This window comes from Acomys russatus, chromosome 25, assembly GCF_903995435.1.
Source record: "Acomys russatus chromosome 25, mAcoRus1.1, whole genome shotgun sequence".
NCBI classification, from domain to species: domain Eukaryota; kingdom Metazoa; phylum Chordata; class Mammalia; order Rodentia; family Muridae; genus Acomys; species Acomys russatus.
The window spans coordinates 12,426,173-12,444,449 of NC_067161.1; the positions used below are offsets into that span (position 1 = coordinate 12,426,173).

Sequence of the window (18,277 nt, forward strand, 5' to 3'; positions counted from 1 at the left end):
TGCTCTGGTTGCAGCTCAACTGAGTTGATCTAGTGCCCTGGCCCCTGCCCTCAGTGCCTCCTTCACCTCAGTCCTTGCCCTGGCTGACGCAGTACTATTCTGGGCTAGGTAGAGACTCTGCCTTTGGGAAGTAGTGGTGTTCTGGCCATCTCCTTGCCACTAACTGAGCAGTGACAGCTTTGCCTGAGCATTTTCATATGAAGTCCCTAATGGACATTGTAGCATGCTACACAGTTGGAGGCATCAGTGGCCCCTGGAGTTTTATGCTGACCTGGTACAGGGAGGTTTCCTTATAGTCTGTTGTGGAGAGGCCCTTTGTTTCCAGCAAGGGTACAAGACCAGGTCCTTCAAGGAGAGACTATGGTGACCTGTGGCATCTGTGGTTTTTTTGGTTAGTTGTGTTTTGTTTCATTTTGTTTTTGAGGCAAGCTAGCTTGCAACAGCCCAGACTATCCTGGAATTCATGATCTTTCTGCCTTGGCCTCAGTATCTGCCTTGGCCTCAGTATCTATGTGAATTCAGTGTGCTCGGGGACTGGGGGTGCTTAGCCAACAGTGGAGATAGGACTGAACCACGTAGCATAGACTTTGCAGATGCACTCTGAAGAGGCAGAATGCAGAGGGGATGGGAGAGACCGTGGTCACCATGGCAGACCTGCAGTCTCATGCTTCTTCATGCAGGGCTCCTGTGTGCTTGAGTTTGACTATAACTGTATTGAGACTGTGATACCACCCACAGCCATGGTTCTACGGCCATTCCTTGTCCCTTCTCTCCTCAGATGGCTGTGCAGGCCATCCGCACAGAGTGTTTGTTAACTTCACTACACGTTCCCTGGATGGCAGCCCTGCTCTGGCTGTGGAAGTCGGAGGCATGCCCTGGGCTCATCCTCCTGAAACTCACTATGTAGACAAAATCAGCCTTAAACTTGCAGTGACTCTCCTGCCGTAGCTTCTGTAGTACTAGAATTACAGGTGTATTCTATCACACCCAGCAACTTCTGCCCTTGGGGAGACTGTAGGCTAAGGTTAGGTGGAGGTCCTAGTCTCCCTTAAGTCCTCAGGTATAAGAGTTCATTATCTTAGTGTTCAGCCTCAGAACCATTTTCCTGTCAGAATTGACCTCCTATAACATTTTTAATAGTTGAGTGTATTTTTTTGGTCAAATTTTAACATGGTTAGAAGTAAAAGGAGAAAGAGCCTGTGTAACCGCAGCACTTGGGAGGCAGAGAGCAAGAGGACCAGAAGGCCGGGCCATTTTTGGCTGCAGAGTGAGTTTAGGCCAGTCGTGAGCTACATGAGATCCTGTAATAAATACAAAGCAAGCAAACAAAATGAAGCATTTGAGGCCAGAGCTGTGTCTCTGACTGCTGCAAGGTGATTCAGGTGGAATGCCCCTGGCTATGGAGGAGAAAGCAGCCTTGGTGACCAGGAGAGGCACCTGTGCTACAGTGGGGGTGGCATACTAGGTGGGCACTGGTGGGTGTGGGCTCAGGAATTCCTCTGAGAGGTGAGTGGGTTAACACCAGGTTTGTTTCACAGGTTCTGCCTTAGATCTTCGTCTTAGTGACATAAACATCGCGTCCTTAGATAAAGACTTGGAAGAGCAGGACCTTGGATTGACAGGTGAGGTGCTGAGCTCAGCGGCTCCTCTGACTGAGGAGCATGCTGCCTGAGTGCATGCTGCCTAGCTGGCTGTAGGGGTTGAGAGGCATCTGCTGGGATCCTCTTCTTGGTGTCTCCTTCTTGCCTCTGCCACCTCTCTGTATTGCTCAGTTTCCTACAGCTTACTCAGTTTACCTCTTTTGTGATAAAGCAGCCCCTTTAGACTTGGCTAGGGCCTCTCCTGTGGAAACACAAATTATTTTTACCGCTGTGTAACATAGAGAGAGATTCCTGTTATTACATCATTTTCTTCATCCTGAGAGTTATTTTCTGTTTCAAAAAAAGACATCTCCCCATCTTGGCGCCCTGTTGGCTCTGTGCTAACCATGCTAACAAGTTCCTGGATCTACCAGGACCACTACCAGGACTCTCTTGAGTGTCTGGTGACTGCACCTCTCTGGGTGGTACTTGCTGGCCTGGTTCCTGTGGTGTCTTCTGATGTAACCTACCCCTAGGTATCCCTGGTGTCTGGCTGCCTAGTTACTGACCTACAGGCTTATGGGCAAGTGGCTCCGTGGCAGAAACCCTGCTGCCCTTGTTCACTCAGCCTCCCTCCTCCCACCAGGTCCCAGGTCGCTGGCAGGCTCAGCACCGGTCACCATTCCGGGCTCCCTGCCCCGTTCGCCATCCTTGCACTCGTCCTCATCCCTGTCCACCTCCCCACTCAGCTCGCTCTCCCAGTCCCTGTCGGGGCCGCTCGTCTCCTCAGCCATGACGCCCCCCCAGCAGCCACCACCCCTCCGGTCGGAGCCGGCTACGCTGGGCTCTGCAGCCTCATCTTACAGCTCTTTAGGTGCGTGCCTGGGCGTGCGTGGGTCCCTCCCCGCCCGCTCTGGGTCCTGGAATAGGTTCTGTCCAATCCAGTCCTGGGTATTCCTGACTGCAGGAACTGTAGTTGTGTCTTGAGAGGCACCGCCCCTTCCAACCCATGTGGCATACATGAGTGGACAGACATTCCTGCCATGGGACAGCTGGCTACCCACAGCTGGGCATTCTCACAGTTCTCCAGATCACAGCCTGTTGCTTGCCAGCTCACCCAGGACTCTGGGCGGGGTGGACATGGAGCCACCAAGTACCTTGGATTTATTGTATGATACAGGCTGTGAGGGAGCTGGTATGACAGATTAGCACAACTCTGCCTTCTGCTCTCATAGTTTTACTAAGAGGTTGTTCGTGTCTCCCGTAAACCATTATATTTCAGAATGTGCCTAGTTTTAGTCTGTCTTAACTGCTAGTTACCATACGTGAGGTGCCCTTAGAGCCAGAGTTCTAAACCTCCATGGTCTGCTGCAGAGTGAGCACTGCTGGGGCTAGGAACTCTAAACCTATTTTTAGGTTCACACTCTGACCTTCCTGAGCCAACTGGGCCTCATTTAGGAGAGGCAGTCATGAGCAAGTGACGTACAGGGAACCAAGGTGGGCGGCCAGGCCATGAGGGGCAGGGGCACCTGCAGACACCTCAGACCTTAGGTGCAGCACAAGTTACCGTTCCTGTCTCTCCTAAACTCAGGTTTGAATGGCGTCCCCGGGAACATCTGGGACTTTGTTTCTGGCAGCTTCTCTCCTAGCCCATCCCCCATTCTGAACTCTGGCCCTTCGGCTTCCTCAAGTGCCAGTCCAAACAGTGCTGAGCTGGCACGGGTCAGGCGCCAGCTAGATGATGCCAAGAGGAAGATCAGGCAGTGGGAAGAATCTTGGCAGCAGGTGAAGCAGGTAAGCGTGCCGGGAAGGCGGGGCGGGGCGGGGCCTGGGTAAGGGAATAAAGGGGTTTGGATACCCGGGCAGGGCAGATAGGCATGTGGAAGACCAGGCATGGCTGCCTCCTGCATGCTATCTTGGGTTTCAGGCCTGTGATGCCTGGCAGAGAGAGGCTCAGGAGGCCAAGGAGAGAGCTCGCGTGGCGGACAGTGACCGACAGCTGGCGCTGCAGAGGAAAGAGGAGGTGGAGGCCCAGGTGAAGCAGCTACAGGAAGAACTAGAGGGCCTGGGCTTGTCCTCCCTGCCAGGGCTGCGCAGCTTGGGTGACATCAGCGACATCCCTCTCCCCAAGCTGCATTCCCTGCAGAGCCAGCTGCGCCTGGACCTGGAGGCCGTGGATGGGGTGAGTCCTGCCGGCTAGTTGGTGTCTCTTTAGGGGAGGGCAAAGGGGACGGGCTAGTGAGACCTCCCTTCTTCCTTGGCTCCTTTCCTGGATTCTGGTTGGTACCTCTTGGATGTGTCTACTAACCACAGCCAAGGTCCAACTGCAGGTGTACTTTCTCGAAGATGCAGCTCTGGCCACTCTGAGCCACAGGGTCGCACTTAGTACCCATTGTGTGTATGCTGCTGCCAGCCTCAGCCTAGTTCTCTGCACTGCCTCCACCCACCTGGGCGGTGCGGGGTGGGGTGTTTCAAGGGAAAGTGTCTCCTGCTGACTGCGTTCCCCTGTGGGCCCCTGGCCAAGTGTCCACCCCAGGCCTGACACTCAAAGAATTTCTATGACACTGCTGCTGTAGCTTATGGCCCACTGTCCTGGGATAGCATCATTTGTTTGGTCTCATCCAATGCGACCTGCATAGCCTGGTGCCTTGACCTGACTAGGGGCAGCAAGGGAATGAAGAAAGGACAGAGACAGGGCAGGAGAGATGGCTCAGAGGTTAAGAGCACTGGCCGTTCTTCCAGAGGTCCTGAGTTCAACTCCCAGTACCACATGGTGGCTCACAACCATCTATAATGTGATCTGGTGCCCTCTTCACATGTAGGCAGAATACTGCATAAATAATAAATAAATCTGAAAGAAAAGAAAGAAAAAGAAAGCCGGGCGTGGTGGCATATCCCTTTCATCCCAGCACTCGGGAGGCAGAGGCAGGCAGATTGTTGTGAGTTCAAGGCCAGCCTGGTCTACAAAGCATTCCAGGATAATCAAGGCTATACAGAGAGACCCTATCTCGAAAAACAACAACAACAACAAAAAGACAGACACATGGACACAGAAAAGCTGGGGGCAGGTGGGCTGTGCATGCTCTGATGGAGACTACTGCCAACTACAGCAACCTGGAGCCTTGACGTTTATGATGTGCTGCTCAGCGGAGGTGGCATGGAGTTAGCTTGTCTAGGCAGAAATCTGTAGGTGAGCAGTCGAGGGGAGGAAGCTGGGTGCAGTTGGTAGTTTGTGCACACACTTGTCAGATGTTTTTAAATGCTCCTACTTGAACCAGAGGAAGGCCACGCCTGTTCCACACCTGACCACTGTTGAAAGGCTTTGCCTGTTTCCCAGAAGTGGGTCGTGTCTGTGTCCACTGTACACATTTACCCGTGGCTCCCCACACTCACCAACCACCTCTTCCTACAGGTCATCTTCCAGCTCCGTGCCAAGCAGTGTGTGGCCTGCCAGGAGCGGGCCCATGGCACTGTCCTGCGGCCCTGCCAGCACCGTGTCTTATGTGAACCGTGTGCAGCCAGTACCCCTGAGTGCCCCTACTGCAAGGGCCAGCCCCTCCCATGGTGACCAGAGCCAGACCCATTCCTTCCCTGGTGAGCAGTACAAAGGCCTCGGCATGCCATGTGCCACTGCAGTGTCGAAACTTGCCTCCGGTACCACCCACGGCAGGATGTGAGTTCATGCCCACTGTCCCACAGCCTTTCATATTAACTTTTTCTTCCCTACCACGTCCCACCATGTCAAGGTATTTTCAAAAAACCTTTGAAGCATCACCAAACCCACTGCCTGTTCCCGAGGCAGTAGGCATGGTTTTGGTGCCCCCGAGTCCTTGAGGCTGCTGTGGCCAGGCCAGTGGGAGGTCAGGCCTTGTCAAAGCACTTTGTAAACCGAGAAATTAGACATTATAAATTGTATAAGCTGCTTTCTAGGTCCATGTTTTTTTAATATGCGATAACATGAAGCTTTATAAGTGTACTGTGAACTTGAAGTTTCCTATCAGTTTGTTGTTAACTCATAGTAATGGTAACTATGTTAGATTTCATATTCTGAAACTATTTAGGAAATGAACATTTATCTAGTAGTGAAGACAACCTAGGATTTTTACATTTTAAAATTAAGTGCAAATAGTATTTATAAGCAGAGAATGGTTATTGAAAGACACATATACATTTAGATGTTCTTAATTTTATGAAAGGAACTAATTTTCCTAAACATGTGCAGGTGCACATGTAGGTGGAGTTTTATATTCCAGTATCATAGAGTGATATCCAGGGCTCTATCATGCACTTATGTGATCCGTGGCCACTTCCAAGTGCCTGTGCCTTGCAAAAGAAGTGAAGGAATTGGTTCATTTGGTTTTTTTCTTCTCCCTTGAAAGACAATTTCATGCTAATGAAAAATGCAGCAAAGGAATCATTCAGAGGAATCCAGGATCTACTCGGAAGGAGCTGTGTTCTGATGTCTTGTCTGTAATGGCAACGGTGCTTTGTAACCTCTGAGTCGCCTGGGGCACCCTAACTTGTGCTGAACAAAGGGGCTTGTGAACCTGAGACTTCCAGTCTGCTGCACCTGTGACCAGCCTTGCCTCTAGCTGATCCAGAGGTGCCAGGTGGCATCATATGAGGCCGTGACAGTTGGCAAGCGTACATCCAATTACTGCCGGAATTCACCACATGACCAGCCAAGTGCAGCCCTACTGCAGTTCACCCATCAGCTTCCAGGGTGAAGGCAGGGCTGCTCACAGTCTGCCTCAGGCCCATGGCTCAACTTCTGCTGAGAATGTCTAGGGTGGTAACTTTGGCCCTCTACAGTAAGGACTGGGACTGTTCTGGAAATCTAAGGAGGAGACATCTGTCCAGGCGACCCTGCCCTTGGTGGCCGGTATCCTACCTGCAGGCTCTGCCCAGGCCTCCAACTGGTTCTCCTCTTCATGGCTTTGCCAAAGACTTTTAATAGCATTTTTTAAGTGCAAAGTGACTAGGTAAAATGTTTTTATCAGTGACCAAATTAGAATGTATTTAATATAGTAGGAGATTTAAAAGCATTTTTTAATATAAGACAAACTGGTAGAAAAGCTCTATCATTTTAAAGGAAGTGGATCCTCAACATTCCGCAGCTAGCCCACTACTTAATAAGGTAACTATTGACCTGGTTTTAGTGACAATTTTGTTTTGAATTATAGTGATTTCTTAGCTCAGTACCTAGATCATGTGTATTTTGTGCTACTGTTACCATAGTTTAAGATTGTTTATTTTTACTCATATTTATGCACTTGTTTCCTATGTCGGGCCTTTAGTCTCTGTGGTAACAGGACAGTGTTTGTGATTGGTATGTCATCCGGACATTTTCAAGTTCTAACAGTTCCAGGCATTAGGCTTTAGGTTGTGTGTAAACTACTCCGGTTAACTCCTCCTGGGCTGACTGTCCAGGCTGGGGCTGTGGCAGCTGTGGCGCTGAGGAGGCAGGAGGTAGCCCACTGAGTCCGGCCCTGGAGGGGAGCTTTCCTGCGCAGCTGCTCCTCTGCAGTCAGGCTGAGCTTTGAGGACAAGTGTGCAGGGGGAAGACCAAAGAACTTCCCAGAAGGGGCCGCTTCTCCCATCCATCCCAGACCTCCTGTGGGCCGAGGCTGGATGGGAACGGCCAAGAAGGGGAGAGACGGGCTTACGGCCGGTGCATGGAAGGGAGGTGGGCCATGGGTCTGTGAACTGAGACTCGCCATTGTCCTGTCACCTGTTGTCCTCTAACTCTAGTTTTAAATATTAACGGTAAATGATAGTGTCACAGTCTTGTGTACCTGGTTGGCAGGCCTTCCCCCAGTATGGATGTGCATGTGGATTAACTTATGGAAGCCTTCGTGTGCATTTGTTCTCAGAAGTGAGTTGAGAATGTTCTGTGAATGGAATCTTCTTAACCCAGACGGTCATATTTATAATGCGTACCCTTTACTTTAGTGACTTGTTAAAGTTGTTAACATTTGTTTAAATTTTTTTACTATAGCATTTATGCAATGGTTTACAGAAGTCATGGAGTTATTTTTTATCAGTATGGAATTAATTAAAAGTTTGAATCTTTATTTTGTTTGGGTCTCTGGGCACATAAAAGGCTGGCCAGCAAGTCCCTGTGTCTGTTGGTGACCCTGCTAGGCCTGGAAGCTGCCAAAAGAAGCCATGTCTCCATCACATCAGTTTTGCACACACTCAGCTGAGACCACACACCTGGCCTCTCTGTGAAGGACACTTGAGGCTCAAGATGTTTCTATTCTTTATCATTCATGGCCATCTGGATCACAGGATGTTCCCACGTAGTCCTGGGTCACCCCGCAGTAGCTCTGAGGTTGCACCTGTGGGGAGCTGCTGACTCAGGTGCTTAGAATGGGTGGTTTCTGCCAGAGCAGATGACAGCAAGTGAGGACCTGCTCCCCGCAGCTGCAGGCCCCAGTGTGGCTGGCAGCTGAACAGGGCAGGCAGACTGACCTGTGGGCTCAGCGTAGGGGATTCCATGCTGCTCCAACAGACTTGTCAGTCTTTGTACCTCCTGTGACAGCTCTGAATGTGCCTGGGACAAGAATGCCAGCCTGATGAAACCCTAGTGGGGACTCTCAGGACTAGGGATCCCTATAGCCTTCCCCCATCCCCAGATTCTACCTTTTTGCAGTTGTCCAGGGTCTCAAGCCCCAGGCCCTTGGACCCTCCTGCCAGCTGGGTGGGATGGGTTTCTCCTGAGACCTTTAGGTAGCCAGCATCCTCAAAAAGTACCCTCAGCAACTTCTCATAGCCCTGAAGGTGGAAGAGGTGGGAGGAGAACCTGGTAGCGTAGGCAGGTGGACACCCCCTGAGCTGCACCCACCTGCAGTGTGATCAGCTCGTCGGCCAGGTCCTGCTCCACCTGGTCCCAGCGCTGCTGCAGGGCCCCGGGCAAGGTTGGATACACTACAGAGCAGCAAGAGACAGACGTTGCAGAGCTCCTACCTACCCACCCTCCTCTTCCCTGGACCCAGCTCTACCCAGCCAGAGGCCTACCTAACAGAGAGTGGGGATGGCAGACGAGGGGAGTCTCGAATGTCAATGCATAGACACAGGTGCTCGGCTCAGACACGTGGGCCAGTCGGTTGATCTTTCCACATGTGAGCTCCACCTGAGAAGAGCGCCTCAGTGGCTGGTAGGAGTAGGTTGCTCTCTACCACCCACATTCCCTATGGGCCTCACCTTGCTCTGCCGGCTCCTGGAGTGGCAGGAGTCCCCATCAGTCATCCACATGCCCTTGAAGGTGTTGTTGATGATCTCCCATTCATGCCAGATGCTGGGGGGAAGAGGGCAGTAAAGCAATGATGTTGGGACTTGGGGAGCAGACTTAACCCCTGCTGCCCTAGCCCAGCTTACCCAAGGATCCCACTGTAGGCGTTCCAGCGGAAGGTCTGCTCGTGCTGGGTCACGTTGTGGAAAGGGCAGAACTCATACTTGTACCTGGGGGCACAGGGGCATCAGGAGCTCTGCAGGCCAGGCCCACTCCACCCGCCAGCCTGGCACTCACGTCGACTCCACGAGGCTGAAGCATTTGCCAGCAAGTTTGAAGAGATGCAGGGGCCCTGGAGGAGAACACCACAGCAGTTCAGCATAGGTGTAAACCTTTGCTACCCTAAAGCTAGAAGCTAAGGGAGGCAGACAGGCACTAACCATCAAGGCCAGAAAGCACCAAGCTCCTTTCCCCTTGGGTTAGAAATGGGTGGGTGCTGGCTGCCTAACCCCTGGGGACTGACAGACTCATCTCCAGATCACAGAACTGTTAGCTGTGGCAAGACTAACATGCCTCTCCCTCTGGAGGGGCCCTCAAGTGTCCAAGCTGCCCAAACCTTCTGGAACCTAGTTACAGACTTGGACCACAGACCCACTGGCAAGGCCATCTACCAGCCAAAAAACTACATATTTGTGTGCACAAGCACACATGCAAAGATAAGGCCACAGCCATGTGGCAGTCTCAGAAAAACAGGCCTGACTAACCTAACACTTAGGATCAGTAATGCAAAAACTGGCAGAGTATTCTGTTCTTTATTCCTTCCTTCGTTTCTGTTTTTTGAGACGTTTCTCTGTGTAGTTTTGGCTGACCTGGAACTTGCTCTGTAGATGAGGCTGGCCTTGAACTCACAGAAATCCACCTGCCTCTGCCTCCTAAATGCTGGGATTAAAGAAAGGTGTGCACTACCACCATCTGGCAGGTATCCTGTTTTTTCTTTTTCTTTGTTTTTGTTTTGTTTTGTTTTGTTTTTCAGACAGGGTTTCTCTGTGTAGCCTTGGCTGTCTTGGACTCGCTTTGTAGACCAGGCTGGCCTCGAACTCACAGCGATCCACCTGCCTCTGTCTCCTGAGTGCTGGGATTAAAGGCGTGTGCCACCACCACCTGGCTGGTATCCTTTTTTTTTTTTTTTTTTTTTTTTTTTTCAAAGGATCAATTTTCAACAAAACTAATGTTCCATTCAAAGGGACAAACCTACAGACGAGTCCAGGACAGCCAAGGCTACATAGAGAAACCCTGTCTCAAATAAAATAAAAAAAAATCTCTTACAGAGGTACTAAGTTCAATTCCCAGCAACCACATGGTGGCTCACAGCCACCTATACTGGGATTTGGTGCCTTCTGGCCTGCAGGCATACATGCAAATAGAGCACTCGGGTACATAAATAAATAAAACAAGGAAAAAGAATCCATAAGCAAGGGAGTATGTGGTGGCTTACAACTTTGATCCCAGAGGCTGAGGCAGGCAGATCTCTTGAGTTTTAGACCAGCCTGGTCTATTTAGTGAGTTCCAGGACAGCCAGGGCTCTGTAGAGAGACCCTCAAAAAAAAAAAAAAAAAAAAAAGCATAAATAAAATATTAAAAAATCAGTAAGCCAATGGGGAATCCATATCCAAGAAAATTGTCAAATAGAAGGGAGGTGTGGGGCTCTGTCACTGGCACACATGCTTGTTGCAGTTTGCTAAATTCACTTTATCAACATACAGTGAATGTCCTTACTAAAAACTGCCAGCCTGCCAGGTTGTGGTGGTGCACACCTTTAGTCCCAGCACTCAGCACTGGCTGTTCATGCCTACTCAAGCAATCGGCAAGCAGTGGGCTTCCTTTGTAAACTGCATACTTTGTGAACCCTGGGGCGGGGGTCTGCCTGAGGAGCTCCAGCTCCTGCCCCAGACCTCTGTCATAATGGCGGTACCATATCCAAAGGTCATTTCCAGTCCCTCAATAGGACCCTTCCCACATTATGCTAATTGTATGTGAAAAGTCTGAACAAAACCCCGCCAATCCATGAACAGGAAAATTCATCAATCTCTTAGTTCCCCCAAGCTCAGGACTTGGAATCCCACCAATCCTCACCCTGGAAATCTCTGTCCTAGAGAGCTCCACCCCCTCAGAAATCCTATATATTGGGGGCTGGAGCGATGGCTCAGTGGTTAAGAGCACCGGCTGCTCTTCCAAGGGACCCAGGTACAGTTCCTAGCAACCACATGGCAGCTCACAACTGTCTGTCATTCCAGTTCCAAGGGACTTGACACCCTTATACCAATGTACATAAAATAAAAAAATCTATACCTCTGCTGTCCTGGCAGCAGAGGTAGCTACCCATGGATTCATCTTGCCAGTACATTTCTTTCATGAGATTTGCTGCCTGGTGTGACTTGTCAGAAGCCAAAAAGCAATGAAACGAAGAAGTAGAGCAGGGCTGAGGAGTCTATGCTCAACTGGGGATACCCTCCCCTGGGAGCTGCAGTGCCTCAGCTGAGGAGGCTTCCTCTTGCTGGGCGTGGTGGCGCACACCTTTAATTCCAGCACTCAGGAGGCAGAGGCAGACAGAGTTACGAGGTCCAGGCCAGCAAAGGTGTCAAAACAAAGAATCTTGCCCCTCTCTGCTTAATCCACTTAGATTTAAAGTATGCCTTTGAGCTTTTAGTCTATTTCTTTAGTGTTTACTTTTATGCAAACGGGAGCTGTTCTGTTACCCAGAGTGGTCTCCAAATCCTGGGTTACAGAGATCGTTCAGCCTCCAGTTCATGCCACCGCACCTGTTTCCGCCCTCTTCTTGGGCATGCAACCCAGGGCGCACACATACTGTGTGGGTGCTCTCTACACCAGGGTATACCTAGCTTTCAGATTATTATCATTTTTTTTTTTTTTTAGAAATTTCTTATTTGCTGGACAGCGATGGCACACGCCTTTGATCCTGCAGAGGCAGGCAGAGCTCTGAGTTTGAGGCCAACCTGAGTTCGAGAATACCCAGGGATACACAGAGAAACTTTTTCTCAAATATAGATGGGGAGGGAGGGAGGAAGGAAGGTAGATAGATAAAACAATTTTTTAATTTAAAAAATTAAAAATAAGCCGGGCGTGGTGGCGCACGCCTTTAATCCCAGCACTGGGGAGGCAGCGGCAAGCGGATCACTGTAAGTTCGAGGCCGGCCTGGTCTACAAAGCGAGTCCAGGATGGCCAAGATAACATAGAGAAACCCTGTCTCAAAAAAAAAAAAAAAAAACTAACTTAACTGCAATCGGTATAGAAAGGACTGCTGTACAGCTCCCTCAGGCCCAGCTTTGTGATTCACGTTTCTGATCACATGCTCAAACTGGCTGCTCATTGACCCAGGCGTACTGTCGGCTCTTCTGCATTGATCTTTTTCATTGCAGCCTTGGCAACCAAAGCCAGTATCATGGGTCTTTCTCATCCCTGTGTCTCTAGCTATGTCACAAAGGGTCTTCATTCCTCTGTCTTCACCCAGCTACTGTGTGATGTCCTCTCCATCAAGGCTTCACATGGTACCTCTGCCAGGACAGTTCTATTCTCCTGCAGGTTTTGTTATTTAGGAAAATACCTGCCTTTTTGAGGAAGTTCACCAGGGACTCAACCCCGGAAGCTCAAGCATATATTCTGGGGTGCTAGTGCCATGTGGCTGCTCCTTAGCAATACACCTTAGCCCTGAAGTCAAACAGGCTGAAGTGAAGGGGGTACAGGCACACAGTATGAGCTGTATGAGAAAAATAAGAAACGTCGGTTCTCTGGAAAACTCAACAGTACTGACTCTTGAGAAGCTGGGGGGTGGCAGTTTCATGCCTGTAACCCCAGCACTGAGGAGGCTGGAGGAGAACGGGTGGGTGTGGTGCTGGTATTGGTGAGATGGCCTATTCAGGAAAAGTGCTTGCTGTGTAACATGGGGAGCAGAGTTTGGGTCCTCAGCACCCACATAAAAAGCTGGATGCCTGTAACTTCAGTGCTGGAAGGGCAGAGGTGGGCAGGCTGTCCCTAGCTTGCTGGCCAACCAGCCTCACCAAATCCTTTCATAGATTCAGTGAGAGACCTTGACTCTCCATAAGGTGGAAAGCAACAAAGGAAGACACCCAATTTTGACCTCTGGCCTCCACACACAGGCACACCCAAATATGTACAGTACACACAGAAAGCAAAAACAAACAAGCAAAAACCAAAAAACCAAACATGGGCTGGGCGTGGTGGTGCACGCCTTTAATCCCAGCACGTGGGAGGCAGAGGCAGGAGGATCTCTGTAAGTTCGAGGCCAGCCTGGTCTACAAAGCGAGTCCAGGACAGCCAAAGCTACACAGAGAGACCTTGTCTCAATAAATAAATAAATAAACAAACAAACAAACATAAATGAAAATTTTAAAAAAGGAAAAAGAAAAGAAAAAATCCCCCCCAAAAAAGTAAAAAACGGGGGGCTGGAGGGCTGGTCCAGCTCCCAGCACCTACACTGTGGCTCACAACCTTCTGTAATTTCAGGTCTAGGAGACCTGACACCTTCTGACCTCTACAGGCATTTCACACAATATGGTGCAGACATACATGCAAGCAAAACACTCATAAACATAAGAAAGTTTAAGTAAAAATAAAATGGGGAAACCTATAGCCAAATTGACCAGGAAAAGCAAAAACGCAAAACAAGAAATAAAAGTTGGGGTATTTATTTTGCAGGAGTAAAAAGTATTACTAGTCACTATGAGCAATTATACAACCAACAGACTGGTGTGCATGAAACTGACAAGTTCCTCCAAAACACAGGGCTTGCCAAGAGTGGACGTGGGGAACAGAGTGTGAACAAGGACAGTTGTGACAGGAGTAAGGCATCACACTGCAATCGTCTCCTAGGCTGAATAACCCGCCAGCCAAGTAAGTTTCCCTCAACCCTCTCCTCATCTCCTCTCCACTCTCCAGCCCAAACTGTTCAGGGACTTGCCATGTAGCCCAGGCCTGGTCTTGAACTAATGATCCTCCTCCCATAGCCTCCCAAGTGCTGGGATTACAGCTTTGTCATAGCCTAGGCATGTTCTCTCTTCTTTCTTTCTTTTCTTTTCTTTCTTTCTTCTTTTTTCTCTCTTTTTCTTTTTCTTTCAGTTTTTTGAGACAAGTTTTCTCTGTGTAGCCTTGACGGTCCTCGACTACCTTTGTAGACCAGGCTGGCCTCATACTCACAGAGATCCACCTGCCTCTGCCTCCCTGAGTACTGGGTTTACAGGCATGGACCACTCTCTTTTTCCTTTCTAATATTACTCTATTAAAATAAACATAAATAAACACCTGCAATACTGGGTTCCTGGCAACATCTGGCTCCTCCTCCTAGCCAACCCATGGATGTCCCAAACACTGCCCCCCAAACAGTGTCATATTATGAAAAGGATAGAAGATTGTGGTGACAGCTGAGTTTGACTGGCTCGCTGCTGGAGGAGACTGGTGGATGCTCATGCAGCTTCAGAAGCTCCAGTCATGGGCTACCTTGTCTCCAGGGGATCAATGCTACAAAAGAGCATGTCCAGTGCAGCCCTCAGCTAACCAGCCCTGAGCCTCTTTCAACAGCTACATCCCACTCTCTTTTGAGTCCTTGTAGGATCTCAGCCCAGCTTTCCTGTGCAAACCATCTTGGTCGTGCTGGTGCCCTCTCCACTCCCTAAGATCTAGACGGGGCTTAGATACACTTGGAACGGACTCTCCACACCAAACACTCATGTAGCTCCTAATCAATCGAAGTACCTGTGGGAAGTGAAGACTTTAGCATCAGGAGTCGAAGACCAGCGTGAGTCTACTATGGAAGACTCTCGTCTTAAAAACATAAAAGCTCTGGATGCAGTTACAGGCTTGATCGCTTGCCTGGCCCTAGGTAATCGCCAGCACTGAGAGCGAGAGGGGGTTGCAGTTTCATTATATACTCCCGAGCATTTAAACCGCTCACTGGTTGACAAACCAGTGCACAAACCTCCAGCGAATACATTATCAGAGTCCCTCATCCGAGGCACCCTTCCCTCCCGAGCCCCCTTGGTCAGCACCTCGGCCAGCTCCGTGCACCCTCCCGCGCTCACCGGATAATGGCGAAGGCTCTCTCTTGGGCTGAAGGCGGTTTGCCTGAGGCAGGAACGGGTTATTCAGCCTAGGTGGACAGAGAAGGTCAGGGGAGCCGGCCATGCCCGGGTCCCAAGCCTCTGGGCCACGAGCCGCTCACCCGAATGTGTTGGGTTCCTCCACGACCTTCATCTTCCCGGCACGTGCCGGCGCGGGCCCTGCGGAGAGCGAGGCGGTGAGCAGGGAGCAGAGGCGCGGGGGACAGGGACAGACGGAAGGGTACGCGTCCGGAGACACTGACCGCGCGCCGCGAGCCCCAGCAACACCAGAAAGCCCGCCAGCCGCACCGCCATCGCTCCTAGGGTCGCATGGTCACGTGAACGGCAGCAGGAACTGATCTAACTCAAAACCGGAAGCTGTGCGACCGCGCACGCGCACACGCTCCGGACTAATCCCTGTAGCTGAGTAGTTCACCTAAGGACTATGGGCCGTAAGAAGGTTGCTCGCGGGTCCAGGACCGAGAGCGGTCGTGTTCGGCGTCCTCCCGGCCGCTCTCTGGACGCTTTCGCTGAGGAGGTGGGCGCTGCGTTGCGTGGTGAGTTTGGAGCAGCGGGTCCGGCTTGGGAGCAGGCGCTGAGGACCCGATCTAATGTCTCTCTCTCTCCCCTCTCTCCTCTCTCTCTCCAGCATCCGTGCAGCCTGAGGAGGCCGAGGGCCAGGATGGCCCGGGCCCTGCGCGTCTGCCTTGTGCCTTGGCTATGTGGGAGCTTGGCCACTGCGACCCTCGGCGCTGCACCGGCCGAAAACTGGCCCGCCTGGGTCTGGTGCGCTGCCTGCGCCTGAGCCAAAGATTTGGCGGTCTGGTGCTCAGCCCGGTAGGCACTCAGTACGTGTCTCCCGCAGACAGGTAGGCACCGGAGGCCGGGGGGTCGGAGAGGGGTTGGAGTGCCTTCCCCCATCGTCTTGTCTTTGTTAAATTGCCCCTTATTGGGGTGGTTATCCTTCAAGCCTTGCTTATTGGTATTGGATGTCCACGCCTTTCACCCTGGCAGAGTTATAGCTAACTTGATAGAGCAAGGCTAGAGTATAGGAGAGCCTAGGAGAAACATATGTTAAGTAAATAAACATTGTTTAGCTAGCTCCTCCAGCTGCCGCCGCCAGGTTTGCTAGTAAGGGCTCTTTGTTACCACTGCAATAAACCATAGTTTGGAAATATCAGAGTGATATCTCATCTGTAGTGAAGCTGGTCTCCAAGGTCATGTCATATTTGGGGCCCCAGAACCTTCCCTACACTCTCTGGCAGACAGCTGGTGGCACAGTCAGGGGTCGCTGTCATAGATTGCTCGTGGGCCAAACTGGATGAGACACCCTTTGGGAAGATGCGAGGGAGCCACTTGCGGCTCCTGCCTTACCTCGTGGCCGCCAACCCTGTAAACTATGGCCGGCCCTGCAGACTTTCCTGCGTGGAAGCTTTTGCTGCTGCCTTCTGCATTGTAGGTGAGTTTCAGGTTCGACAGAAGCCTGGCCTGGCAGCCCCTGGCCTGACTGGACCCCCAAGCCTGTGGTTTCTTCTGGCAGATTCTGAGCAGGAGGGTGTGAGAATATATTGGGAACTATGAGAACAGCCTTTGGTTTCAGTCTCAGTGCCCGAGGACAGCCTTGAGTTTATGAAGAGGCAAAATGGACGGCTGCCTTCCCTGGGGGTTGGGGGGAGGGGTCTCATTGTCATGGCAGCCTTGCCCCAAGAATCTTTATTCTTGGTGTCTGAAGGAAGGATTCAAGGAGACACGGGGACTAGCGGAGTGTGGTGGTGGCACACACCTTTAGTCCCAGTACTTGGGAGGCAGAGGCAGGTGGATCGCTGTGTGTTTGAGGCCAGCCTGGTCTACAAAGTGAGTCCAGGACAGCCAAGGCTACACAGAGAAACCCTGTATCCAATGGGGGGAAAAAGACACAGGAACTAGCATAGTAGGACTCAGTAGATGAGAGGAGCCTTGTCAACTGTAGAGGAGGTGACAACTTCCTGGGAGAGCAGGTGTGTTTAGCGGGCAGTGTTGTGCCCCCTAAAGGGGCCCCAGGCATATTTTTGGGTTTTTGTCCCACTAGGCTTTTCAGATCTTGCTGTCATTTTGCTTCGGAAGTTTAAGTGGGGCAAGGGCTTCCTGGACCTGAACCGGCAACTCCTGGAGAAGTACGCTGCCTGCCATGGCCCAGAGGAGGTGCTGCAGGCCGAGCAGGAGTACTTGGCTAGCACCAAGGACATCCCCGAGGAGGAGGCGATCGGTGAGGCCTGGCATGGCTGGGAGGCCCAGGGAAGCAATTGAGCCCCTCCAGGTCCTTTGGAGCCTAGAGACACTGGTTTGGCTCTGCTCTGAAATCACTTAGAGGTCGCCTCCCGCCTCTTTCTCTGTCAGATCCCTTTGATGTGGACTCGGGGCGAGAGTTCGCAAACCTCAACCGGCCTGTGGCCAGCACCTGGTAAGTCAGTGAGTGAGTCGCACTAAGTGATGGTTCATGCTGGATGGGCTCCTGGAGCCTTAACCCAATTCTCCTGTCTTGTGGGTGTGGCTTTTTGAGCAAGCCTGGTGTCGATTACAGAGTGTAAAGCAGCTACCTGCTAGAGGGGGGTGGGCGCAGAGTACCCTCTGCCCGAGGGCCTCTGTCGTGAGCGTCATAGGACGCTGGCCTCAGACTGGCCTATGTCTGTACCCTGGCGCGTCCCCCTTTTCCAGGCTGCCTGTGGACATGGACAGCACTGATGAGTCTGAGGACCACAGAGAAGATTCTGGGGAGGATAGCGATGAGTGTAAGGAACAAGGGCCTGGTGCTAATGGAGGAGACAGCAGCTACTCTCAAGAGGTCGAGATTCCAGAAGGAGAGGCTCAGGCCAGTGGCGCCACTGAAATTTGGAAAGGAATCAAGAAACGGCAGAGAGACTGAAGGTTGCAAACACATACGTTATTGAAGCTGGTGTGCGTTACTCCAGAGGTGGCAGTGGAACCTGGGGGTGGACAGGCCTATTGGGACAATTCTGTGACAGCCGTATTTGGAGTCCTGCCTTAGAGCTGTCAATAAAATCAAGAAGGAGCCCCCACTATGAGTCTTTCGCTCTGTACTTGGCTAAGGGTCGGGGAAGGCTACCTGGGTGGATCTGGGCTCTGGGTAAGTCTGGTATGGTCACATACAGATGTGTAAAGTGTTATCTGACCAGCTAGCTTGTAGAGCCCTGGACCCTGATCTCCACCTGTGGGCAATGTCCCTTTCCTCATGGTGACTGTGGGAGAAAAATCTCCTGGGCCCAGGAGCCAGGTGGGGACCAGACGCAAGTAGTCCCCAACTGGCTTCCTGCTCACCTGCTGTGGGTAGAGC

General features: G+C 51.3%; 3 protein-coding genes across 9 annotated transcripts in view; 2 read left to right on the top strand and 1 right to left on the bottom strand.

The window, feature by feature from the left end:
- The window catches only part of Unkl (unk like zinc finger), a 45,443-nt gene extending 38,040 nt beyond the window's left edge, over window positions 1-7,403 (top strand). For 2 of the 6 annotated variants that reach the window (XM_051168328.1, XM_051168325.1), the window contains 5 exons: window positions 1,539-1,622; window positions 2,227-2,454; window positions 3,172-3,374; window positions 3,508-3,762; window positions 4,993-7,403. In XM_051168328.1, the coding sequence (XP_051024285.1) occupies window positions 1,539-1,622; window positions 2,227-2,454; window positions 3,172-3,374; window positions 3,508-3,762; window positions 4,993-5,148 (926 nt within the window). In that variant the 3' untranslated portion in view covers window positions 5,149-7,403. Of the gene's footprint in view, window positions 1-1,538; window positions 1,623-2,226; window positions 2,455-3,171; window positions 3,375-3,507; window positions 3,767-4,992 lie in introns of all 6 variants that reach the window. The other 4 variants (XM_051168329.1, XM_051168327.1, XR_007833111.1 and 1 more) reach the window with 3 other exon arrangements.
- Window positions 7,404-7,631: 228 nt separating this feature from the next.
- Gnptg (N-acetylglucosamine-1-phosphate transferase subunit gamma) lies at window positions 7,632-15,304 on the bottom strand. 2 transcript variants are annotated; one of them, XM_051168332.1, is made up of 11 exons: window positions 15,210-15,304; window positions 15,069-15,126; window positions 14,929-14,996; window positions 9,112-9,166; window positions 8,961-9,044; window positions 8,787-8,880; window positions 8,601-8,715; window positions 8,428-8,510; window positions 8,226-8,357; window positions 8,055-8,136; window positions 7,632-7,921 (listed from the first exon to the last, which is right to left on the bottom strand). In XM_051168332.1, exons 1-11 carry the CDS (start codon window positions 15,259-15,261, stop codon window positions 7,866-7,868), a joined length of 879 nt encoding a protein of 292 aa, XP_051024289.1. In that variant the 5' UTR covers window positions 15,262-15,304; the 3' UTR covers window positions 7,632-7,865. The 2 variants fall into 2 exon arrangements, with proteins under 2 accessions (XP_051024289.1, XP_051024288.1); XM_051168331.1 differs by having other exon boundaries at window positions 7,632-7,963; window positions 15,210-15,303.
- Window positions 15,305-15,346: 42 nt separating this feature from the next.
- On the top strand, window positions 15,347-18,209 carry Tsr3 (TSR3 ribosome maturation factor). The gene is made up of 6 exons (XM_051167907.1): window positions 15,347-15,503; window positions 15,596-15,815; window positions 16,212-16,405; window positions 17,015-17,191; window positions 17,323-17,386; window positions 17,641-18,209. Exons 1-6 carry the CDS (start codon window positions 15,392-15,394, stop codon window positions 17,846-17,848), a joined length of 975 nt encoding a protein of 324 aa, XP_051023864.1. The 5' UTR covers window positions 15,347-15,391; the 3' UTR covers window positions 17,849-18,209.
- The last annotated feature ends 68 nt before the right edge of the window (window positions 18,210-18,277 follow it).